Source organism: Mauremys reevesii, linkage group 15, assembly GCF_016161935.1.
Source record: "Mauremys reevesii isolate NIE-2019 linkage group 15, ASM1616193v1, whole genome shotgun sequence".
Lineage (NCBI taxonomy): Eukaryota > Metazoa > Chordata > Testudines > Geoemydidae > Mauremys > Mauremys reevesii.
The window spans coordinates 43,874,480-43,899,259 of NC_052637.1; the positions used below are offsets into that span (position 1 = coordinate 43,874,480).

The following is a 24,780-nucleotide window of genomic DNA, read 5'->3' on the forward strand; positions in this document are numbered from 1 at the left end:
GCACACCTGCGGGAGGTCCACCAGAGCCGCGGGACCGGCGACCGGCAGAGCGCCCCCCCCGTGGCATGCCACCCTGCTTGGGGTGGCGAAATGTCTAGGGCCGCCCCTGTTGACAACTTTTCCCTCAATAGCCTCACAGAACTACAAACAGAAACTTACCATGGCCATTGAGTCCACAGAGCTACTTCAATTCCACCAGTTTATTTTTGGGTTGTTCTTCCTTTAGAAAGGCTTTGAATTTAGCATGTGTCGCTGATCCAGAGAGAAAAGTGTACAGTTTCTCCAGAATAGTGTGTGTGTGTGTGTGTGTGTGGGGGGGGAATCAGTACATGTTTGTTTCCTTTGCATACCTTAACAACAACTAAATTGAGCCTGTGATTGAAACAGTCAGCATCCATCTTCCTGTAAGAGAGTGTGCACACCATAAAGCTGGGCAATACGGTTCTGGATTTCAGTGCCACACCGTGACGTGTTCTTCAAGTACTGAAGGAGAGACTTGGCATCAAGTGAGTCAGCAGGCTGGAAAGCAAGAAAGCTTTTATTTACGCAAAGTAGGCAGTCATGGGATAAGAGGGAAGGTCCTCTCGTGGATCAGTGCCTGGTTAAAAAACAGGAAACAAAGGGTAGGAATAAAAATGGTCATTTTTCAGACTGGAGAGAGATAAATAGTGGTGGCCCCCAGGGGTCTGTACTGGGACCAGTGCTGTTCCACATATTCATAAAGCAGACTGCGAAGAGTTACAAAGGGATCTCATTAAATTGGGTGATTGGGCAAGAAAAGGCAGATGAAATTCAATGCTGATAAATGCACATTGGAAAACATCATCCCAACATAATCCTTGCTGGTAATAGGTCACTTTAACTGATCACGCTCATAAGAAAGGCCGTACCGGGTCAGACCAAAGGTCCGTCTAGCCCAGTATCTGTCTACCAACAGTGGACAATGCCAGGTGCCCCTGAGGGAGTGAACCTAACAGGCAATGATCAAGTGATCTCTTGCCTGCCATCCATCTCCATCCTCTGACAAACAGAGGCTAGGGACACCATTCCTTACCCAGCCTGGCTAATAGCCATTTATGGACTTAGCCACCATGAATTTATCCAGTTCCCTTTTAAACATTGTTATAGTCCTAGCCTTCACAACCTCCTCAGGTAAGGAGTTCCACAAGTTGACTGTGCGCTGCGTGAAGAAGAACTTCCTTTTATTTGTTTTAAACCTGCTGCCTATTAATTTCATTTGGTGACCCCTAGTTCTTGTATTATGGGAATAAGTAAATAACTTTTCCTTATCCACTTTCTCCACATCACTCATGATTTTATATACCTCTATCATATCCCCCCTTAGTCTCCTCTTTCCAAGCTGAAGAGTCCTAGCCTCTTTAACCTTTCCTCATATGGGACCCTCTCCAAACTCCTAATCATTTTAGTTGCCCTTTTCTGAACATTTTCTAGTGCTAGAATATCTTTTTTGAGGTGAGGAGACCACATCTGTACACAGTATTCGAGATGTGGGCGTACCATGGATTTATATAAGAGCAATAATATATACTCAGTCTTATTCTCTATCCCCTTTTTAATGATTCCTAACATCCTGTTTGCTTTTTTGACCGCCTCTGCACACTGCGTGGACATCTTCAGAGAACTATCCACGATAACTCCAAGATCTTTTTTCTTACTCGTTGTAGCTAAATTAGCCCCCATCATATTGTCTGTATAGTTGGGGTTATTTTTCCAATGTGCATTACTTTACATTTATCAACATTAAATTTTATTTGCCATTTTGTTGCCCAATCACTTAGTTTTGTGAGATCTTTTTGAAGTTCTTCACAATCTGCTTTGGTCTTAACTATCTTGAGCAATTTAGTATCATCTGCAAACTTTGCAACCTCACTGTTTACCCCTTTCTCCAGATCATTTATGAATAAATTGAATAAGATTGGTCCTAGGACTGACCCTTGGGGAACACCACTAGTTACCCCTCTCCATTTTGAGAATTTACCATTAATTCCTACCCTTTGTTCCCTGTCTTTTAACCAGTTCTCAATCCGTGAAAGAACCTTCCCTCTTATCCCATGACAGCTTAATTTACGTAAGAGCCTTTGGTGAGGGAGCTTGTCAAAGGCTTTCTGGAAATCTAAGCACACTATGTCCACGGGATCCCCCTTGTCCACATGTTTGTTGACCCCTTCAAAGAACTCTAATAGATTAGTAAGACACGACTTCCCTTTACAGAAACCATGTTGACTATTGCTCAACAGTTTGCGTTTTTCTATGTGTCTGACAATTTTATTTTTAACTATTGTTTCGACTAATTTGCCCAGTACCGATGTTAGACTTACTCGTCTGTAATTGCCGGGATCACCTCTAGAGCCCTTTTTAAATATTGGCGTTACATTAGCTAACTTCCAGTCATTGGGTACCGAAGCTGATTTAAAGGACAGGTTACAAACCTTAGTTAATAGTTCCGCAACTTCACATTTGAGTTCTTTCAGAACTCTTGGGTGAATGCCATCTGGTCCTGGTGACTTGTTAATGTTGAGTTTATCAATTAATTCCAAGACCTCCTCTAGTGACACTTCAATCTGTGACAGTTCCTCAGATTTGTCACCTAAAAAAGCCGGCTCAGGTTTGGGAATCTCCCTAACATCCTCAGCCGTGAAGACTGAAGCAAAGAATCTATTTAGTTTCTCCGCAATTACTTTATCGTCTTTAAGCGCTCCTTTTGTATTTCGATCGTCAAGGGGCCCCACTGGTTGTTTAGCTGGCTTCCTGCTTCTGATGTACTTAAAAAACATTTTGTTATTACCTTTGGAGTTTTTGGCTAGCCGTTCTTCAAACTCCTCTTTGGCTTTTCTTATTACACTCTTGCACTTAAGTTGGCAGTGTTTGTGCTCCTTTCTATTTGCCTCACTAGGATTTGACTTCCACTTTTTAAAGGAAGTCTTTTTATCTCTCACTGCTTCTTTTACATGGTTGTTAAGCCATGGTGGCTCTTTTTTAGTTCTTTTATCTTTCTTAATTTGCGGTATATATTGAAATTGGGCCTCTATTATGGTGTCTTTAAAAAGGGCCCATGCAACTTGCAGGGATTTCACTTTAGTCACTGTACCTTTTAACTTTTGTTTAACTAACCCCCTCATTTTTGAATAGTTCCCCCTTTTGAAATTAAATGCCACAGTGTTGGGCAGTTGAGGTGTTCTTCCCACCACAGGGATGTTGAATGCTATTGTATTATGGTCACTATTTCCAAGCGGTCCTGCTATAGTTACCTCTTGGACCAGCTCCTGCGCTCCACTCAGGATTAAATCTAGAGTTGCCTCTCCCCTAGTGGGTTCCCGTACCAGCTGCTCCATGAAGCAGTCATTTAAAGTATCGAGAAATTTTATCTCTGCATTTCATCCTGAAGTGAAATGTTCCCAGTCAATATGGAGATAATTGAAATCCCCCACTATTATTGGGTTCTTAATTTTGATAGCCTCTCTAATTTCCCTTAGCATTTCATCATCACTATTACTGTCCTGGTCAGGTGGTCGATAATAGATCCCTAATGTTAGAGTGGGTATGGGAACACCCATTGTTTCATGTTCTCTGTGTATAGATAGATCTTCCTACTGTATTTTCCACTCCATGCAGCCGATGAAGGGGGCTGTAGCCCACGAACACTTATGCTCAAATAAATGTGTTAGTCTCTAAGGTGCCACAAGGGCTCCTGTTCTTTTTGCGGATACAGACTAACACGGCTGCTACTCTGAAACCTGTCATAATCCCAACTATACACACAAAACAATGGGGTCTGAATTAGCTGTTCCACTCAAGAACGAGGTCGTGGAGTCACTGACACGTCCCCGCACGGCGCTGGGGCAGTCAGAAAAGCGAACAGGCTGTTGGCATCATCAGGAAAGGGGCGGACAAGCCAGAACATGTCCTAACCCCCCGCGTGCAGGTCACCCCGCGGAAGAGCGGTGGGCGCTGCGGAGCCGGGCAGGAACAGCTCCCCCGCCCCGTGGGGTGGGTGAAATACACTGGGCGGGCCCCGCGCGGCGAAGAGCGGAGCCCCCGGCCCGGAGAACGGGCTGCCGCAGCCCGCCTGGGGCGCGCCCATTCCCCGCACAGCCGGGGGCCGGCGGAACTCCCTGCCACGGGACGCGGCGCTGGGCGGGAAGGTCGGGCCGCAGCCGCGGGCGCTGAGACCCGCCGGGATCCTCCCGCTAGGGGCGGGGCTGACAGGGGCGGGGCTTTTAACGTCACGCGCAGTAGGTGGAGATTCCGCCCTAGCGTCACGGGGCGGGGCCTGCTCTGTCCCCGCCCCTTAAGGGAGAGTGGCGCGCGGGAGGGGGTTTGTGTCGGCGGTTCGCAGGCGCCTCCCCTTTAAGGCGCAGACACGTGTGCGGCCGGGCCGGGGAGGCCCGGATGGTGCGTGAGGCCGGAGCAGGTAGCGGGGCCGCGCGGGGTGACCCGGGGCCGGGCAGCGGGCGGGGGGCGGCCTCGTGCGGGGTGAGCGGGGCGGGGCCCGAGGCAGGCTGGGCCCGGCTCGGCCCGGCCCGGCTCGGCTCGGCCCGGCTCGCGGGGCTCGGGGCGCCTGGCTGAAGCCGCCCCGGCCGGGCGGGGTGCGGGGACCTGCGGGCCGCGGCCCTGCCCCTCGGTGGCTCCGCCTCTCAGCCCGGCCTGGATGCGGGCCCGTCCGCGGGGTGGTGCGGAGCCCGGGGGCGGAGCGGGCACGGAACCGCCTGCGGATGCGGGGCCCCCAGGGCTGCCAGGCCCCGCTGCACCCCGCCCGGGGGGGCCCAGCTCCCGCCCCACTGGGGCTGATCCTCCCTCCCGTTCTCCGCACCCAGCCCAGCGTCCTCGCTGCCTTGTCAGCCGGAGCAGGGCACCGGCCACCGCCTGGCTCCCCGCACCGCCCCGTCCCGGCCGGGCGCCCGGCAGCCGGGGCAGATGTTCCCGCGAGGGCTGGCGGAGTCCGAGCTCTCCAGGTAAGCGCCGCGGAGCCCCGCGTGTGACCCCGCGCTGCAGGGACTGGCCCTGGAGCTGCGCGGCCTCCGCCTTGGCCGCATCCCTCTGCCCCAGCCAGCCAGGGCTGTGAAGCGGGGCCGCTCAGCGGGACAGGGGTTCTGGGTCAGTGCCGGCTGGGACTAGGATGGCCGGTGTTTCAAAGCAGACACCTGGCTGGGGGAACCTTGGGTCCCACGGCCGGCGGGGGGGAGGAACCTTGGGCCCCACGGCCGGCGGGGGAGGAACCTTGGGCCCCACGGCCGGCGGGGGGGGAACCTTGGGCCCCACGGCCGGGGCTCTGCACTGCCCTGCAGGAGCACAAACTCAGTTCCCTCTTGTGCAGCCTGTGCCAGCAGGGTGCTTAGTCCTGGGTGAGTACCCTGCATCGCTTGTCTGAGTGAAGGGGTGCTACTGGCTGCTCATATATGCCTCATGGCACAAAGGGAACGGACTCTGATATGTGCGGTGTGGGAGCAGGGTGAGGAGTGCCCTGGCCAGGGGCGGCACCAGCATGCCAAGCGCGTGCCTGGAGCAGCAAGCCACGAGGGGGTGCTCTGCCGGTCGCTGCGAGGGCGGCAGGTAGGCTGCCTTCAGTGGCATGCCTGCGGCGGGTCCGCTGGTCCCGCGGCTTCGGCGGACCTCCCGCGGGCGTGCTGCCGAATCCGCGGCTTCGGCGGGCCTCCCGCGGGCGTGCTGCCAAAGACAGCCCGCCTGCCGTGCTTGGGGCGGCAAAATATCTAGAGCTGCCCCTGGCCCTGGTGCTCATGGGACAAATGACACATCTGCTTGCTCTTCCTGATTATTTAAACCCTGCAATCCTAGAGCCTATGTGCCATTTCTGGGCAGGCTGAGGAGATCCTTCCCAGAGCCAGCCCAGCGGATGCCCCTGATCAGGAGACTAAACGAATTCCCACTTCCAGGGGCTGCAATCTGACAGTCTCTGAAGGTGGCTCTAACTGCTGTGCTGAGAGCTCTCAGGTTGCTTTGGGTGGTGGGCAGGCCAGGGTTACAGCACTGTCGAAACCACATGCCTGGAAAGGTCTCTGGGCCTAGCGATCGCTGTGAGATCTGTGACAGTTCCTGACTGGCCACCCTGCCCGTCAGTCTCCCTTCCAACTCTCCTCTGCAGAGAGACGCTTCCCCACTTAGTGAGCTGAGCCCACTCCCCCACAGTGATGCACCATGCCGATCGTGGACAAGCTGAAGGAGGCTCTCAAGCCAGGACGGAAGGACTCCGCTGATGATGGTGAGCTGGGCAAGCTCCTGGCATCTTCTGCCAAGAAGATCCTGCTGCAGAAGATTGAGTTTGAGCCGGCTAGCAAGAGCTTCTCCTACCAGCTGGAGACCCTGAAGGGCAAGTACGTTCTGCTGAACCCCAAGACAGAGAATGCCAGTCGCCAGAAGAGCTCTGATGAGGCCCAGATCAGGAAGCAGGGTACGTAGAGGGCTCTGGGGTTGGGAGCTGCTTCTCTTTCCAATGTTTGTGAGTTTGAATCTGCTGAGATCTCGTCCTTTGAAAGTCTGGGCTCGCCTACGCTAGAGAGGCTCCACTGACATCGCTGTGGCTCTGCAGCTCTGCCATTGTAGCAGCATTGTGTAGCTGCTTCCTGCAGCGCTGGAAGAGGTTTTCCATTGCTGGAATTAATCCACCCTTCTGAGAGGCGGGAACCAGGCTGATGGAAGAATTCTTCTGTCGATTTAGCTGCTGTCTATGCTGGGGGCACTCGGGGTGTCCCGTTTTCACATGCCTGAGAGCCGTACCTCGGTCAGTCTGACTTCTCTGTGTTGACCAGGGCTCTGTCTCCTTTCTCAGTGACTCCTTTCTCTCTTGCAGGGAGTGACCATGCTTTGGGAGGCTCTGGGGACGGCGTCCCAGCTCCCCAGAAAGTTCTCTTCCCCATGGAGCGCCTGTCCATGAAATGGGACCGGGTGTACAGGGTTGGAGCAGGACTCCACAACCTGGGCAACACCTGCTTCCTGAACTCCACTGTGCAATGCCTGACGTACACGCCACCTCTGGCAAACTACCTGCTGTCCAAGGAGCACAGCCGCAGCTGTGAGTGGGGGAAGGGCCAGCTGGCGCGGGGGCTCGGTAGGGCTGAGCTGAGTGTCCCTGCGGTGCTCAGCGGCTAGTGCTGAAGCTGAGGGTTCTCAGGCATTTGCCGGGTGAATCTCCTTGCGCAGTGACCTCTGGCACCCACACTGGAAAGTGCTGATTGGGGAGGGAGGCTTGTGTGTGAATTCCCCAAGGCCGGAAGGGACCTGGTGTGAGCTCCTGCATGACACAGGCCAGACACCATCACTGAGCCCTTCCTGCACGTAGCCCAACCACTGAGCTGCTCTTCCTGGGGGAGTGTATAAGTAACCTGCCTCTGCTTTACCCAGCTACGTTCTGGTATTCTGCCCACTGCTGTGGTCTCTGGGCGCTTTCGTTTCCTGTCGGTCTGTTCCCCCTCTTCCCTGGCATGTGCTGTTCTGCCATCCACTCCTCTCTGAGAAGATCCCTCTTCCTGCCAGGCTCTTCCTTGGTTCCAGCGGCATTGCCAGGTCTCAGTGTGGAGAGACTGGTGGTCTGGGAGAAACAGCAGGGAAGGAGGAGCGCCGGTGCCATGTGACCTGCCGGCGTTGTGGAGAGCAGGGCTTAGCCGCAGTCCCTGTTCCCGTCTCTGTGGGCCATGGAGTGACTGCAGGCACCCCTGGCAGAAGGGGGGGAGGGTGCAGGCCGAATAGGATAGTGCTCTGTGCCGCTGGCTTTGGGGGGGTGCTATGTATGGATTGTTGGGAAGGGACCATGCCGCCCAGGTGGAGGTGGCCATTGCCATGAGCCTCTACCCTGCAAGAAGCAGCTGGTCTGAAGAGATGCCGTGGTGATGGTCACTTGTTAATGTGGATGGAGGGGTCTTGATGGCTCTGAAGGTATGTCCTCACTGCAGTTAGCCTGGCTTTTCCTCAGACCCCTGTCCACACACACAAACCTCTGACCCAAGTGCTTTGCACCTGGGCCAGCTGGGGTGTCTGGGGCTATTGGCTAGAGCCGGAGAGCTGCGTGGTAACTGGCTCGCTCTGCCAGAAGGATACAAGCCAAGTTGAGTGCTCGTGGGCCTCCAGTGTCTTCCCCGTGTTCCTGGCCGGAGAGACAAGTTTTCCCACAACTCACTGGGGAAGACTCCTAGCGCGGTTCTGCGTAGTGGAGCACAAAACTCATGGCTATGCCGCCAGAAGTCCTAGGGTGTCACACAGGCGAGCACGGTGCCAGTAACTTGGGTGGGGCTTTGCAGTGTGGCAGCTCACACCCAGGCTAGGGTAACCCAGCTGCTTAGGTGCATGTGCCAGTCACCTGAGTTAACTCTGTGGTGAAAACAGAAGGCTGGCAGCCCCTGCCTTTGGTATAATGGCCTCCATCGTGAATGCTGGCCACCCAAAGGCTGCCCAGTTGCCCATGGGGGCTCTGTGGCTCTGCAGATCAGGCTGGAAACCTGTGACTAGGGCATGGCACCCCGGGCTCTGCCTGTATGAGGAGTGGGTGCCATGCAGGATGAATTGGAGAGAGCAGTGTGGCTCCTGCAGCAAGATCTGTGCCTAACCCCCTTTCTTTCCTCCCCACCCTGCTGCAGGTCACCAAGGAGGCTTTTGCATGATGTGCATTATGCAGAATCACATGATCCAAGCTTTTGCCAACAGCGGCAATGCAATCAAGCCAGTGTCCTTCATCAGAGATCTCAAAAGTAAGGAAACGAGCCCTCCTTTCTGCTCTGGGCAGCGAGGGGCCTCCCGTCGCCCGGTACTGCACTCGTCACCTCTCCCAGCACGTGGGAGGCTTTCTCTGCTTGAGCCTGAGGCCTGAATCTCCCGCTGTCTCCGTGCAGGGACTCGCTAAAGCAACGCGGCCCTGTACTGAGCATGTGGGTCACTAGCCCAGCCCTGTGACTGTGCCCTTGGCCGGGGTGCGCCTTCCTCCGCAGCCCTGGGGACAGTAAGAGCCAGGTGCCTGGTTAACTGGACTGATGGTCTGGCCTCTAAGTGGCAGTGTTCCTGTTTGAAGGAGGGGATCTTTTCGCTGTCCCTGGCCAGTGCTCAGGGGCCGAGGGCTAAGCAGCTGGCTGACTCGTTTCTCTCTCTCTCCCCTCCTGCAGAGATCGCTCGGCACTTCCGCTTTGGCAGCCAGGAGGATGCGCATGAGTTTCTGCGCTACACCATCGATGCCATGCAGAAGGCCTGCCTGAACGGCTACACCAAGTAGGCGGTGCCTGTGCAGAGCCCCAGGTTTACCCCTTTGCCCCTGGACTGAAGGAGGGGGCTGCCCCCTTAGCCAGACAGCGAAAGCCCAGTCCCTGTGTTCTGAGAGAGCAGGAGCCGTGGTGGTCTGTCCAGGGCAATCACAGTGTCACATGGGGCATGTTGTGCTGCACCTGGCCAGTGGGGAGCAGCGTGCCGGCCCCCGGCCCCTCCATGCCTTGCAGCACCAGGATCCAGCCTGCTCCTCCTCGTGCGCCTTGGAACTCGGCAGCTCCACAGCCTGCTTGCCACTGCCTCTTTCCTTGTTCAGTGGGCACAGCCATGGCAGGTGTCCCCTGGCACGCTGGGGGCAGGTTGTGGATGTGGCGAGAGAATCCTGGCACACTGACTGAGCAGAGGCCTGGGCCTGACTTGAGACCTTGGCCCTAGCCCTGACATACCTCCAGGAGAATGGGTGGGTGGCAAGTCTCCCTGCCGTTTTCACCAGCACCACACAGCTGACTTCACCACACGCTGATCGTCCTGTAACGGCGAAAGGTGCATCTGCAGGCCCCAAGGCCAGCGTCCTGGGACGGGGCAGAGGGCGCCGCCCTCTCGAGGTGCCTGTCCCCGTGCTATCTGCCTGGAGTCGAGTGGCGCACTGAGCTGCGTCCTGCTCGGGGGAAGCCCTGTGGGCAGGTGGCTCAGGGCTGTGATGTAGGCTGTCCTGTGCCATTCTGTGGCCCCTGCATCCCCAGCACCTTGTTGCACTAACAGAGATGTCTGAGCTGTCCCTGCTGTTGCTGAATCCAGCAGACTCTGCTGCCTGGGTAGCCAGGCCTCCCAGCTGGGAGCAGGCTGGAGCCTGCTTGGGGGGCTGCGGCCCGGGAGGCCTGGCTCAGAGGGAAGGGGGCAGAGTGGAGGGGACTGTGCGAGACCAGCTGCTTGTCTCGTAGGTTGGATCGTCAGACTCAGGCTACAACTCTGGTTCATCAGATCTTTGGTGGTTACCTGCGGTCCCGTGGTGAGTGCAGGTCCTGGGCCCAGACAGACCTGAGCCTCCCTGGCAGCTTCCTCTCAGGGGCCCACTCGAGTCCCTTGGGACCCCAGCCCACGGTGCTGCGGTGGGGAGATATTGCACGTTCTCTGCCCGGCTGCTGGTCCCTGGGCGTGTGGAGCCTGAGCTGCCAGCGGCGGCAGCACAGAAAGCTCCGGGCCAGGCTGGCTCTGAGGGCTCCCTGACCCCCAGCGAGGGTGCAGACGTGTCCGCAGCACTGCCTGGTTCAACTCCACCCACTCTGCTTCCAGCACTGCACAGACGCTGCTGCTGCTGCTGCTGCTTCCGGTTGGGTGGAGGGAGTTAGCAGAGAGCCTGGGCTCTGCTGTCCTGCTGCTTCCTCCCCGGGCCCAGATCCAGGGATGGGAGCCGTCCCTCAGGGGTGTGCGGCAGTACCAGCTCTGGGTGCCAGTTGTTCCTGGGTTCCGCCCTCTGGTGCGCTTGGCTCATTGCTCTCTGCTTCCCTTGCAGTGAAGTGTTCGGTGTGCAAGAGCGTCTCGGATACCTACGACCCCTACCTGGACGTGGCTTTGGAGATCCGGGTACGGGCACACTCGCCGGTGGGGTGGGTACGGGGCACATGCAGGCCTGGGCAGAGGTGGAGCCACGGTCAGTGAGGCTGCTCGTGGGGGACAAGTCGGCCCAGCATTGAGGAATAGTGCAGGGGTGCAGCTCCCCCTATAGCTGTGCAGTCTGCCTGCTATTCCGGGCCTGGGCCGGGGGTGCCAGGCACCCTGAATTCTGACCGTGGGCCAGTGGTTGGGTGCAGTTCCATGGCGACCCCCACCCCAACCTCCTCCCTGGGAGGTGAGGGCATGATGCCCCTGGACTGCCAGTTAGCGCCTGTGCAGGCGGGCCCCTTGCGTGCCGGGGAGCACTCAGCCCGAGTGGCTGTGGGGTGACAGGCTCACGCTGTCTGGCCTTGAGCCCAGACTAGTGCCCCGGGGGTCTGCTAGCTGCAGTGCCCTGTGGCGCTGGCGGGCAGCCGTGCCTCGGGGTGCCTGGACTCCGCCCTCTGACTCCCCCTTGTCGTTGCAGCAAGCCGCAAACATCGTGCGCGCGCTGGAGCTGTTTGTGAGGCCGGACATGCTGAGTGGGGAGAATGCCTACATGTGTGCCAAGTGAGTCGTCTCCCCCGCGGGGGCTGCTGGCTGGGGGGAGTGAGCTCCTGGGGGCTGTTCTGCGGCGTGGCACGACAGCCTCTCTCCTCTGCCTGGGTGGGCCGGGCTCCTGATGCCGGGCCAGGCTCCTGATGCCGGCCCAGGCTGAGCTCAGATCCGGGGTGGAGCCTGGCTGGGCAGCACCATGTGCAGCAGCAGGGCTCCAGGCGCATCAGTTCACTCCTCCTGTTCCTTGACTCTGGGAGGGATCCCAGCCCTCTCCTCGCTGAGCGAAGAGATGCCCTGCCTCAGGGCAATGCTGACACTGAGCCCTGCCGGGGTGGCTGGCACAGGAGCCGAGGGTGTGACGGCGTCAGCTCATCCCTCTCTTCTGTGCAGATGCAAGAGGAAGGTGCCAGCCACCAAGCGCTTCACCATCCATCGTGCCTCCAATGTCCTCACGCTGTCCCTCAAGCGCTTCGCCAACTTCAGCGGAGGTAAAATCACCAAGGTGGGTGTCTGCGCGGGGTGTCCTGGGGAGCAGGGCTGCCATGTGGCGTAGTGCCCGAGCTCTGCCCCTGCACTGCGGCCCTCCAGAGGCCCTGCGACCCCTTGTGCATGCCCCCCCTCTTGCATTGTGGGGTGGCTGTGCCATGCAGGTGGCAGGTGACTCGTGTAATGGGTCTCGGGTAGCCGATGCTGGTGGCCCTGTCCCGCCAAGGGGACGGGAGAGCTGCCTCCTGAGCCGGGCAAGCCCCGGGGGCAGGTTCCCTGATGCCGGTCTCTCCTTGCAGGACGTGGGGTACCCCGAGTTCCTGAACATTCGTCCCTACATGTCTCAGAGCAATGGCGACCCGGTCATGTACGGCTTGTATGCGGTGCTGGTGCATTCGGGGTACAGCTGCCATGCGGGGCACTACTACTGCTACGTGAAGGTGAGGCCCCTCCCAGGGGAGCCACTCCTGGGCAGGGAGTGGGATGGGGCCCTGAGTGTGCACCCTGGAGCCAACGGTGGTGCTGGGTGGCCCTGCTGGATGGTGGGTGCTGTCTCACCTCAGCTCTCTGCTGCTGCCTGGGCAGCCTGCAGTGCTCTGTCTCTAGCTGTGTCCCCGCCTCCCAGGTGCTGGGGGGTTCCCTGCTCTGCCCTGGCGCTGGCCAGAGGTTTCTGAGAGGCAGCGCTGGGGAGCACTGCCCTAGACCTGCCAGAGCAGAGGCGAGGGGAGGGATTCCTGGCACCCCCCAGATGCTCCAGTCTGTCTTGTCTCTGAGTGGGGTCTCTGCTACTGTCTGTTGCACACTCTTCCCCCAGGCCAGTAACGGGCAGTGGTACCAGATGAACGACTCCCTCGTCCACTCCAGCAACATCAAGGTCGTCCTCAACCAGCAGGCCTACGTGCTGTTCTACTTAAGGTATGCGAGTCGCTGTCATAGAATCATAGAATATCAGAGTTGGAAGGTCATCTAGTCCAACCCCCTGCTCAAAGCAGGACCAATCCCCAGATAGATTTCTCATCAGGTTATTTCATTTAGCGGCAGGCAGCTCTGCCCCGTCCCTTGGGCTGCCCCCTCTGGCCCCAGGGATCCCCAGCATCCTGCTTCAAAGTGCTGCTTCCCTGGGAGGGCTAGAGACGTGTGCCTAGCAAGGATGGTTCAGCAGCTCCAGCTGGGCTGGCACGTGGCTGCTGGCCTGTCCCCAGGGCACCTTCAGGCCTTGGCTGGGAGTGAGGGCTCTAGCTGTGGTTCTGTGATGGCTCCCGATGGTGGGTGGCCCTGCACCAAGCTCCCCTCCACCACGGCACCTGTTTCCTCAGCATGTCCCCTGGCTCCTCTGACTCCATGTATTTCTCTGTCCTTGGCCAGAATCCCGAGCTCTAGGAAGAGCCCTGAGGGGCCCATTGCTAAGACTGCCTCTGCTCTGCCTGGCCGAGCCAGCATTGTCTCTGACCAGATCAAGAAAACCGTAGCCAACGGGCTGCTCTCCTCGCCGCTGCCTGGCAAGGTAAGTGTCCAGGCCTCGTGCCAGAGACTCCCGAAGCACGGGGCTGCAGCTGTCCCTGCTGCTGAGTGGGAGAGGGCTCTAACTCGCTGCCTTAGGGCCTGGGATGCTGCAGGCATGCAGGGATGTTCGGTGTCTGGGACATGGCCTCTGCCTGGGTGAAGCCACTTGAGTGAGCGGCACATGCTCCTCCGAGGTTCCTTGCTGCTGCTAGCGGAACATGTCTTGGCAGGTGACAGAGGGCAGTGTGGGTCCTGCACAGCCCAGAACATGCTGTGACGGGTTAGACCCCTCTGTCTGGGAGGCCACCGGATGTACTGGGGTTTCACTGAGCCTCTCCTGTTCCACTAGCCTGGATTCCCTCTCCCTGTTTCGCTGAATTAGGCTCTCCAGCCTCTTGCCGCACACACACAGGTAGGGCCCCACACCCAGCTGCAGATAGACTGAAGTCAGCTCTGTGTGAGAGGACTTGCCCAGAACTCACGTGCACACCTCTTTGGGAGATAAACCCAGCCTAATACTGTCTTGCGCTGTGCAGATCTTTCTATATAGTGCAAACTCGTAAAATGTGCCCCCTCCCTCAATGCGGAGAGAGATGTGCACGACTTCCCCCTCCCCTCCCCACCCCCCGCCGTGTATGAATTGCAGAAACTGGGATATGTTCTAAGTTTATTGTCTACAAAAGGTAAATGTTAAGTGCCTATAAGGGATAGCAAACCGATCCAAGCAGATTACCTTAGTAAATAAACAAAAACCGCAAACTGATTTTCGTACACAGGCTAAAGATCCTTCAAGCCTGGGACCATCACTTCCCACAGTTCAGTCTTTGTCCCTCAGGTGTTTCCAGGTGTGGTGTTGCAGGGAGAGTGAGGTCCCCCCATGATGTCATTGTCCCCCTTTTATATCTTCACCCCACTTGGAGGAAAGCTCCTTTGCTGTGACCTGGGTCAGACAGTTCCCCTTGTGCAGTGCTATCTCGGAGAGGTTTCTGTTGCACACAGTTCCTGGGGTAATCCCTGCGCTCGTGTGCATTTCCTCAGTGAGCCAGTAACATTGTTTGGCCTTTTCACTGTTGTACCTGAAAGGCTGCTTGGGGGTGTTTTCAGCCTCAGGACGTGTTTCAGTAACGCACACACAGCCAGACGTCCTAACTTCACACACACCGATATCTTGTTGGATGGTGTGCGTTATTACTGTCTAGCAGATCAAGACTTAGAATGATCCCTCACAAGACACTTTGTATAAGACGTATCCTAATTAATGACAATGATCAATATTGGGTGCCAAGGTGTAACCCGCCTTCTCGCCTGGGGTGGGGGCTAGGGCTGGCCGTATCCTGCAGCCAGCTGTGCTCCGGAGCAGGACTTAGTTCGCAGCTCCCTGAATCACCCCCTAACTCCACTTCTCTGGCTTTGCCTAGAGACCAGACGGGACGCCTGGGAAGAAGCTCCAGGGAGCGGAGGAGGCCGGGACCCCTGTGGCCCGGGGTGTGTTTGGGGCCGGGCCCAAGCTGCAGAATGGGACCGCTCAGGCCAAGCCCCTTGCTGGGTTTCCCTCGCCCAGACTGGCTGCCAGAGCCATGCACATGGCAGCTGCGCTCTCTGATGAGCTGGCCAGGAGGCCCAAGAAGCCACTTGCTGTGTCCCAGGGCTTCTGTGACACCAGTGAAGCGAGCAGGGCCAAAGCCGAGATCCCCAAGCAGATCTCCTGGGAGAGCAAGGAGTCTCTGTCCCCCACCTCGCCCAAGCACCGGGTGGAGCCAGCTGCACCCAGCCAAGAGCCCAGGGGCAGCGGGGAGGGCACTGAGCCGCGGAGGAAGGACTCCAGCAGCAGCAGCTCTTCCAGCCCAGCACACTCGGCCAAAGGACCCCTGCGGGCTAAGAGTGGAGCCAACAGCTTCTGCGCCTCTCAGGACACGGAGTACGGCCCAGCCTCGTCTGCTGAGCAGGAGGCCAAGCCGCCCGGCTCGGAGGACCCCCAAGTGGCGAAATTAAAATCCCTGCTGCCGGCCGGTGCCGCCCTGGATCTGAGCAGCACCACGTCGCCCCCGCCTGCCAAGAAACTGGCCCTTTCTGCTAAGAAGGTGGGTCTGGGTTGTACCCTTGAGAGCCACGCTAGTCACGTCCACTCTCTGTGCGTCTGAGGCCTGGCCGCAGTGCCCAGCTATTGCTCTGGGCTCGGGGGGCAGAAAAGCCCCTCACCACCAGCCCGGGTGGGGCCTGTCTGGGCCTTGGGCTTATTGGGCAGCCTGGAGGGCGCAATGTCACTTACCCACCTGTCCCCAGAGCTGCCGGGCTCTCGCCCTGGGCAAGGAAGGGAAGGGAGCAGTTCCTGGGTGGGCTGTCAGTCCCAAGTGACTTGCCATGACATCGCCCTGCTGTGGGGGGCCTCCTCAGCCCTCCCCAGGGACCACCCAGACCAGGCCCACTTGCCAATCCTGCCTCCTGGGCTGGTTGGAGCTGGTGCTGCCACGGGAGGATGCTGCAGCTGGGAGCATGTGGGAACCCCTCCCTCTGCAGGGCCAGGCTCTCCCCGGGCCTCTGTTCCAGTGCTGGGGCTCAGCCCGCAGCCTGGGGTTAGGGTTTCGGTTTAAATTTCCTTCCTTCCTCGCTTCCTTTGTGTTTCTAACTGAGAACACTCTTCTGATTCTTCTCCTCCCATCCCCCGCTCCTCCCTGTCTGTGTCCATCCCCCTCCCCTCTCTGGGCTCCCTTTTTGTTTTCCCCTCTTGGCTCATGGAAACCTCTCCAGACCACCAAGTTTTTATTTATGTCGATAACTGCAGGGCAGCACCCCGCGGAGGGCGAGCGGAAGTGACCGCCGTGCGCCGCCCCGCCCAGCCTTTGCCGACCACTCCTCCCCCACGAGCACCACCCACCCTGCCTCCACCTCTCCCTGGCCTCCCGGCAAGTCCAGGTAAGCCGCGCAGACGCCCCAGCAGCTCGCTCGGCCGCAAGGCAGCGCAGCACCTCTGACACGCAGGGCTGGGTCTGCTCGCTAACCCCTCCTGCCAGGCCTGGGCGCGTGGACCGGAGCGCCTCTGGCCGGTGCAGGGTTTGCCCTTGTCTAGGAGGCTGGGGAAGCAGGTGCCCAGAGGCTGGGCAGAAGTCAGTGTCTGGGGGCCATGCGTGTCTGGGCTGTGGCGTCTCTGGCAGAGCCACAGGGATCCTGTGTGTGCTGGGCAGCGTGGCAGCTGCTCCCCCTCCCCGGAGGCCTGGGCCCTCCTGCTGCACCAACTGTGCTGTACTTGCCTTGTTCAATCTGCTGTCAGCAGCTGGCCGGCCGCCCTGGCGTTCTGCTTGTGCCCCACGTTCACGTGGCTCTGCCACTAACTGCCTCTTCCCTCCCAGGGTACCAGCCTCCTCTGCCGCCTGCCTGCTGAGCTGCTGGCCTGCCAAGGCAGGGGCCTCTCTGTGAGTGCTCACAGCTGAGAGCTGAGAGGGGGGGGGGCTGCCCTCTGGACAGGCCCCTGGACCATGTTACCGCATCTCTCTCTCTTTTTCCCCCCCCAAGGGTGCTCTCATCTGCTCCCAAATCACCACTTCCTCGGAAGCCTGCCTGCAGCCCCAGCCCAAACTCTCCGCTCCTGGCCAGCAGCCAGCTCACCCACCCTTCACACCCAGGCAGGGAGAAGGGGGCCAGCCAGGCCCTGCCCGGCTCCTCCAAAAAGAGACGACGAAAGCAGCATCTTGAGCTGGTCCCCCAGGGCCTGGGCCCAGCGGGTGCTAGCGGCGAGAGGGCTGGGCTCACTGGCTCCCCCCGGAAGAGACGGTACCTGGAGGAGGGTGAGAGTGAGGAGGCTGCAGCCAGGAAGAGAGAGGGGCTGGGCAGTGGGGACCTGGAGTGGGAGCGCAGGCACCAAGCCTCAGGCTCCAGCTGCCACGTGGGCACTGGGCCCACCACCCCCCGGAAGAGGAGGAGGAAGAGACTGCGGCAGCTGGAGGAAGATCGCAGCCCCGGCACATCTCCCTTGGGCAGGTGAGGGGGCGGGGGGCAGGAGCCTGGGCCTGGCGGCTCAGCGCCATGGGGAGTAAGGGCCCTGTGCTGGCTGTCTTGCTGGGTGAGGGACCGGGCCCGTGAGCCCTGTATCTCTGCAATGAACCCAGCCCGGGCCCTGGCCCACTGAACCCAGTTGCCCCCTTCCCTGCCCCTTGGCTTTGCTGCCCTCCTGGCTCTGCCTGGCAGGAGATCGCTGTGTGCAGCCGCTAGCTCATGGTGGGAGCTCTGACGTTAGGGGCTCCTGGACCCTCTAGAGCGGTCAGGTGCGGCTCCAGTGCAGGGCAGGCCACAGACTCTGGGCAGGCTCTGGGCCTGGGATGAGGCTGCTGCGTGACGACGACTCCTGCCGCCAGTCTGACCCTGGGTCTAAATTCACAGCAGCTGCTCCGGGAAGGGCGAGGCTGCGACCCTGGCGTCCGGGGCAGGAGAGCTCCGCAGGGCGAAGCAGCAGCAAGGTTTGGAGGTGGAGGATGGCGAGAGCGAGCATCGGAAGTGCAAGCGGAGGGAGAGCCCAGGCAGCCCGGCTTCCAAGCCCGGCCCTGAGCAGCCAGCTGTGAATGGGCTCCACACCAGAGCCAGCACTCCAGGTACTGCTGCTGCACAGGTGTGTGCTGTGCTGGGCGTGTGCTCTCCTAGCCGGTGCCTGGCTCATAGCAGTGCCTTTGGCAGATTGCGGGGGCGGGAGCTGGCTGCTCTCCCTCTGCCCCCAGAAAAACCATCCCTCCTGCCCCACAGGCCCCAGTTCTAGGCCACTGATCACACCCAGAAACTACTCCTGCTAGGCTCTCATTGGCTGTGTCCTGTGCCCGTTGCCCCTCCCCTCTGGGCTGTCGGATGTGACTTCCTTCAGGGAGGGGAAGGTTCCTGCCCCTGTGCCTGGCTGATGGGGGTGGGTGTCTCCAGGGGGCCTGGCTCTGCCTGTAAGATGAAGATTTCCCCTCTGCCAGCTGTGAGGCCAGGCCAGGGTCCTGCGGAGCCCGCGCTGGCTGGGCTGGCTTAGTGCTCCAGCCATGGAATGGCCCCTTCAGGACACAGATCCCACAGAGTAGCTCGAGGTGAGCTGTCTGCATGCTCACCCCTCCCTGGTCTCCGCAGTGCCAGTGTGCATCTGGGACAGCCAGGTCAGAGACGGCTCCACGCGGGGCACTGGGACAGCATGGCAGAGCAAGGAGGAGGCCAGCGTGGTGCAGGAGCTGCTCAGAAATTCCTTGGATAAAGCGTATGGGAAGCAAGGTAACATCCCGGCACTAGGCTGCCGTCTTGGTGGCTGTGCACAGGTGCTCCCCCCTGCACAGAGTGCACCGGGCCGAGGCTGCAGGGTAATGGTACGGCCCCGCTTGGCATTGCAAAGAAAGAGGCTGGTCCATGCAGCTGGAGGGGGGGCAGGGGATGTATCTTGCACTGAGGCCAGCAAAGCCGTCCAGGTCCAGCTCAGCCAGGAGGGGCTGGTGGGTCGAGCAGCCTGGCACTGCTCATTAGTGCGGCCTGCAGTCGCTGATGGACACCTCTGCTTTGCAGTGCTGACGTGGGAGGGTGAGATCTCGGCCATTAGCCAGGACGCCGTTCGGGACATGGCGTGGGCCCGGCGTGTGAGAGTCACCGACGACTGGGACGAGGACTTCGACAGTGGCAAGGTGAGGAGCTGAGTGCTGGCGCTAGTGGAGCATTATGGCTCCTTGTTGGGGCCCTGATCCTGTTGGGGGAGGGAACGATTGGACTTGGTCTCAGGAACTGATCCCTTCCTCGGGCTTCTGCCTCCTGTCGTGGCATGCTCCGTGTGTGTGAGCTGTGCCGCCAGGTCTGACCTGGAGGCCCCTTCCCTTCACTCTGCCGTGGGCTCTGCTTTCATTCAGGTGAAGAAGAGTAAAAAGTTCAAGCGGGAACGGAGGAGACACTTCAACGCCTTCCAGAAACTGCAGAGCAGGCGTAACTTCTGGTCCGTGACTCACCCAGCCAAGGTGGCCAGCCTGAGCTACCGGCTCTGAGACAGGCCTTGCGGTTCAGTCCTGGCATTCGTGGGCTTGGGGGAAGAGTGGCTGGACCCTGTGGTGCTGATGTCGACTCGTCCCCTCCCAGCGGTCTCCGGAGCCAGGCTGAGGGCCGTGGTGTGTGACAGGCTGGGGTGGTTGTCCTTGGTTCTGCTGGTGTTCAGCGTCCTGTGCAGGGTGGGAGCAGAACAAGAGGAGTGGGGCCTCATGGAACAGGGGCTGGTTCTTGGACATTGGGGAAGGTTGAGACTCGCGGGGGCTGCTGCTGCTGGAGTTTAGCCAATCTGGCTAGTTCATGTGCTTTGTTGCCCTCGTACCGCCATGGCTGGTGCCAAGGAGCATCATGGGGGGCACTGATGCCTCCCCCCGCAGGTAGCTGAGGAAGGGCCCCTTAGGGCATGTCCCATAGCCAAGGCTGGGATGCAAAGCATACCCTGCTCCTGATTGCCACAGCCTCTGGGTGACTCCTCCAGGCCCCCGCTCCTGGCACTGGGACTGCCCAGCAGCCTGCCTTGTGCCTAGCCATGCTCCTCCCTTCCCCGGAGCCTTGTGACTGTGCTGCTGTCACACGCTGCCTGCCGGGGCAGCCATTCCCCTGCTGCACTCGCCCCAGGACTGCAGCGTGGTGCTGGGATTGCATCCAGCCCAGTGCTTCTGGGCAGGGAAGTGCCTCTCAATGGCGCTTTGTCACTGCTGCTCCCTGGTCTCTGCTGCTGCTCCGTGCCGAGGCCTCTCCAGCTAGGTGCACATGTGGCTGCTGGGTTGGGGCTGGCAGCCGGCACTGCTCTGCCTTGCAAACACAAGCCCTGCTCATGGGGCTCTGAGGCTGCTGCCTATGGCAGTTTTCTGTTAATGCCTCCCTCTGTACTGCCGATCTCCTCCCCACCCTTCCATCCACAGGAGCTGCTTCTCCCTGGGTCCCTGGGCAGAGGGAGTGATGGGCTCATACAGACCTCCTGCAGCCCAACCAACTGTTCTCGTGGGTGAGCATCAACCCCGTCCAGCTTGGCCTTCTGCCCTGGGTTCCCCCTGTCTAGCTGGGCACATGGCTGCTGCCAGAGTGGGAGAAAGGGGGCTGTCCCCTGCCACAGCTTGGTCCAGCTGTGTGCATCCCTGCACAGAGAGCAGCTGCTTGCCCCAGCACACCTGCCTTGACTTCACTCTGTTTGGCTTCCCCCGGTAGTGCCCTGGTGCGTCCCACTGAGGGAGTACTCTCTGGGGAGGGGATGCTGCTGGGCCAGGAGCAGATGAGATGGGGTCTGCTGGGCTAATGGCTGTTGTGGGGGCCATGAGACGATTTCCTGGGGCACTGCTGCTTCAGTGGAGAGGCTGCCTCCACCCATCTGCTGCTGCGTGTCCATGTCTGCCTGGTACCTCTTAACTGTGTTCCTTTCACCGCTGCCCCTTGGCCAAACCTCCCTGCTGTGCAATTCCCAGGAAAAGAATGTTCTCCAAGTCTTCCACTGGCAGGGCCCTGCTCTCCCCCCTTCTCCCTGGGAGCTGTCCTGCATTATCTTCTAAATACCCGTTAACCTTTTGCACCCCCCTGTCAGCCAGACAGGCCAGGTGAAGGGGTTAATGGCTGCAAATCATTTCATTATCTCAGATGTGTACATATATCAAAGCCTGTTTAATGGCCGTTACAGCTAGGATTTGCATTTATTTAAATTTTCAACTTAGTCAAGGGGAGAAAAGCCAGTGTGAGACTCTGTCCCCTCCCCAGGGGAGATTTCCCTCTTACAGTGGGGATTATTCTGACACCTTGTACAGTTTGCTGATTGACAGTTCCATAAGCTCAGTGTATATGTGTGTAGATACCCGGAGCTGATCTGTACATGGTTGTATTTTGCACCTCCGGCTGGGGACAATGCAGTAGCCTCAGCTGTTGCCAAGATCATGGTGCAATAAAGTAACCCGTTTTTGAGTCCTGGCTGTGTCCAGTTTGTGTCACTGCTGAAGAGCCATCCCTGACCTTGCCTGTAGCAGGTGATGCGGCAGCTGTAAGTCGCTGGATGCCTTGGTTGTGGGGAGTTGGGCTGTCTTTAGCAGTGCACGTAAGGAGGCAGCCTGGGGGATGGTGGAGAAGGGCCAGTCTCTGGCTGGGGAGGGAGAAGAGCCTAGGAAGTAGCAGATTCATGCATCTGCCTGGGGAGACCTGTCTCTGCTAAAGAGATTCTGTTCTAGCCTCAGAAGGCTTCTGTGCGTCTCTGATCCCAGAACAGCTGCTAGCGAGAGCTTTGGGGCTCAAGGAAATAGCTCCCTGTTGTGGGGCTGGGGGCCGTGCACACCCCCCCACCCTGTGCAGAAGGGAAAGCAGCTGTTGGAGGGGTTGGTGTTACACTGCACGAAGCCCCACTCTTTCAAGCCTTAGCTGGATCCAAATGGGCTCTCAGCAGCAGCCAGTAGCCTGCCTTGCCCAGGAGCACTGTGCACCTAGGGGTCAACCAGGTCTGTGGCCATGTCGGTTCAGAGATTGGTGGGGGGGAACTGTTATGCAGACAGAACTACGCAGGATCGTTTTAGGGGGCAAGACAAAGATGCCACATTTATTATAACAATTCGATTTATGACCAATAACTAATACCTCCCCCCCACACACACACACCCCAGATGTTCTGTAGCTGCTGCATAGTTACCAGTCCTGAACATAGCTTGAGTCTGGCGCTTGATTTTGCAGCTTGGGTTCATAGCTTGAGGCAGCTGACTGGCCAGGAAAGCCGGGCACAAGGAAGGGCTGGGTCTGCCCTCCCATGCTGGCAGCAGAACGTTACCCTCCAAAGTCTCCCATCTCACCCATCCTTTTTGTAGGCTTTAGTTTGAATCCAGAGTCTCTAGGTCTTGCTGTGTCCCGCTGCCTCTGGGTTTGGTGATTGATCACCCGTCAATTGCAGGTGTGACTTTCAGCCTGGTACCTGGCTTTGATCTTCCTCCTATTGTATCTTTGTTCTTTTCTTTTTAGGGTGGACTCTGCTTACTTTGTTAGGGCTCTTGTCTGCATCTTCAGCCGATGGGGTTTGAACTCTGTTTCATCAGGACAGGCTGGGGCTGGAGGTTGATTCCATCATCCATCCATACCTCAGTCACACATCTAAACTAACAAACAAGATTACAGCAGGGTTTGCAAAAATGAAGTTTGGAGGAAGCTTTTACAAAATGGAGTGAGTGTTTTAAAATGGGGTTTGAATTACAATATGGCAAACATTGAACAGAAGTTACAATACTGAAACAGTGCAAGTCTCAGTGATTTAAGCAGGAATGGGATTGACAGTGAAACTTACAAGGGCAACTGGCTGAACAGCTATAACTGGTTTATGAATGAATGTTTTCATTCATAAAACTTTACTTATGAAGTTACATTAATAAAGTGAACAATTAAAAACAATGTAATTCATCAGTTCTACGTTGTCCCTCTTGGCTTCACAAAACAGCTGCTGCTTCCCTGCTGCCCTTAAACGAAAGGTCTCCAAGTGGCAGGTGCCTCCCCAGCCCATTGGGTAGGGGGGAGGAATTCAGTACTGGATTTGCCATCCTCCTCCTTAGAAACAGCTGCTGGGCCGGCCACCCACCCACCCACTCACTTGCTCTTCACTCCGTTTTTCCTCTGCCTGCCTCTGTCCCCAGCAATGCACAAACTGCCTTGCTTTGAGGAGTGAGCACTCCTTTGTCTGCATTTCTACTTGCAGGGGCAGACTGCTCTTGCTACCCTAGTGTCATTGCTCCTTTATTAATCATGCTTTTGTGGTAGTGCCCCATGGTGCTAGGCCCTGCACAAATAGTACCAGATACTCCCAATGGGCATGAGGAACAAACAGGAAGAACTGAAAGTCTTAGTCCATAAGCTAAGTTAAGACTTAACTGGCATCACAGAGCCTGGGTGGGATAAATCTCATGAGTGGAATATTAATAAAGAGGGAAGGACCAATAGGGAAAAAAGGAGGAGGTGGTGTATATATTGCCCTTGCTCGGAGGTGAGAGGCAGATCAGCTGAAATTCTTTTTGTAAAGCTAAAAGGGAGGAAAAATAGGGGTGACGCAGGAGGGGTCTACTATAGCAGCCGTTCTCAACTAGGGGGTGTAAGGCCCCCTGGGGAGCTGTAAGCAGGTTTTAGGGGTCCTCCAAGCAGGGCTGCCATTAGACTCAGTGGGACCTAGGCAGGAAGCCAAAAGCCACGTGGGGCTAAAGCTGAAGCCTGAGCAGCTTAGCTTTGCAGGGTCCCCTGTGGTGCGGGGCCCCATGCAATTGCCCTGGCTTTGATATGCAGATAAACAATTGTCGTGGCACAGGTAGGCCATTCAGTTTTTATAGCGTGTTGCGGGGGAGCCTCAGCAAGAGAGAGACTGAGAACCGCTGTACGCTAGCACACCAAATCAGGAAGAGGAGATGGCTGAGTCCTTTCTAGAACAAATGACAAGTACCCCAAACCCCAGGCTGGGTAGTAATGAGGGACTTTAACCACCCAGAGACCTGCTGGAAAAGTAATACAGCACAATGCAAAATTTCCATAAGTGTTAGAATGTGTAGGGGACAACTTGTTTCAGAAAGTAGAAGTAGTACCCAGCTAGACAGCTGGTTCTGACTAATAGAGGAATTGGTAGCAAATCTGAAGATTGAAGGCAATTTGGGTGAAAGTGAACATGAAATGAGAGATTTCATGATTCTAAGGGAAGAGCAGAATATGGATAGTGGTCTTCAAAAAAGCAGACTAACAAACTCAGAGAACTGGGGGGGTAAGGTCCCCTAGAAAGAAAATTTAAGAAAAAAAGGAGTTCTGGCAGACTGAGGCACAAGGAAAGATGGGAAGAATAGTATGAGGCCAATATGGCTCCTGCAGGAACTCTTAATGACCCGAAAATCCCACAGAAAGTGAAAATGTGAATCAATTGGAAGGACAAAATTGGAACGAGTAAGGCACACAATGAGTTACAGGTAGCAAGCAATCTAAAAGGCAATAGGAAGAGGCTCTATAAAGACATTAGGAGCAAGAGAAAGACATAGGAACATGTAGCTCCTCTACTTTAGTGGGGAAGGAGAGCTAATAATGGATGAAATCAAGAAGGCTGAGGTGTCTAATGCCTATTTTGCTTCAATATTCACTAAAAAGATTAATTATGACCAGATACTTGATGCAATTAACATTAACATGGGGGAAGGAACACATTAAAGAATATTTAGATTATTCAAGTCATCCTGTAAGGTGGGTGCACAACTAGCTGAAAACTTGCACTCAGATTTAGCAGAGTTTGACAGCAAACCACGGTTGTCAACTGGGAGGACATATCTAGCAGAATCCTGCAAGGGTCTGCCTTGGGTCTGGTACTATTCAATATTTTCATTAATGATGCAGATTAGGGTGACCAGATAGCAAGTGTGAAAATTTGAGTGGGGATGGAGGGGTAATAGGAGCCTATATAAGAAAAAGCCCCCAAAATTGGGA

The 24,780-nt window shown here is 57.3% G+C and overlaps 1 protein-coding gene across 8 annotated transcripts; it reads left to right on the forward strand.

Moving 5' to 3' along the window:
* The first annotated feature begins 4,280 nt into the window (after positions 1-4,280).
* USP36 (ubiquitin specific peptidase 36) lies at positions 4,281-21,290 on the forward strand. 8 transcript variants are annotated; one of them, XM_039501656.1, is made up of 20 exons: positions 4,333-4,432; positions 4,836-4,973; positions 6,097-6,427; positions 6,827-7,048; positions 8,607-8,717; positions 9,126-9,228; positions 10,164-10,231; positions 10,736-10,806; positions 11,303-11,385; positions 11,764-11,875; positions 12,159-12,299; positions 12,674-12,774; positions 13,225-13,363; positions 14,781-15,443; positions 16,145-16,275; positions 16,873-17,337; positions 17,737-17,945; positions 18,454-18,591; positions 18,877-18,992; positions 19,212-21,290. In XM_039501656.1, exons 3-20 carry the CDS (start codon positions 6,175-6,177, stop codon positions 19,341-19,343), a joined length of 3,258 nt encoding a protein of 1,085 aa, XP_039357590.1. In that variant the 5' UTR covers positions 4,333-4,432; positions 4,836-4,973; positions 6,097-6,174; the 3' UTR covers positions 19,344-21,290. The 8 variants fall into 8 exon arrangements, with proteins under 8 accessions (XP_039357595.1, XP_039357590.1, XP_039357589.1 ...); XM_039501655.1 differs by having other exon boundaries at positions 6,122-6,427; XM_039501658.1 differs by having other exon boundaries at positions 6,166-6,427.
* The last annotated feature ends 3,490 nt before the right edge of the window (positions 21,291-24,780 follow it).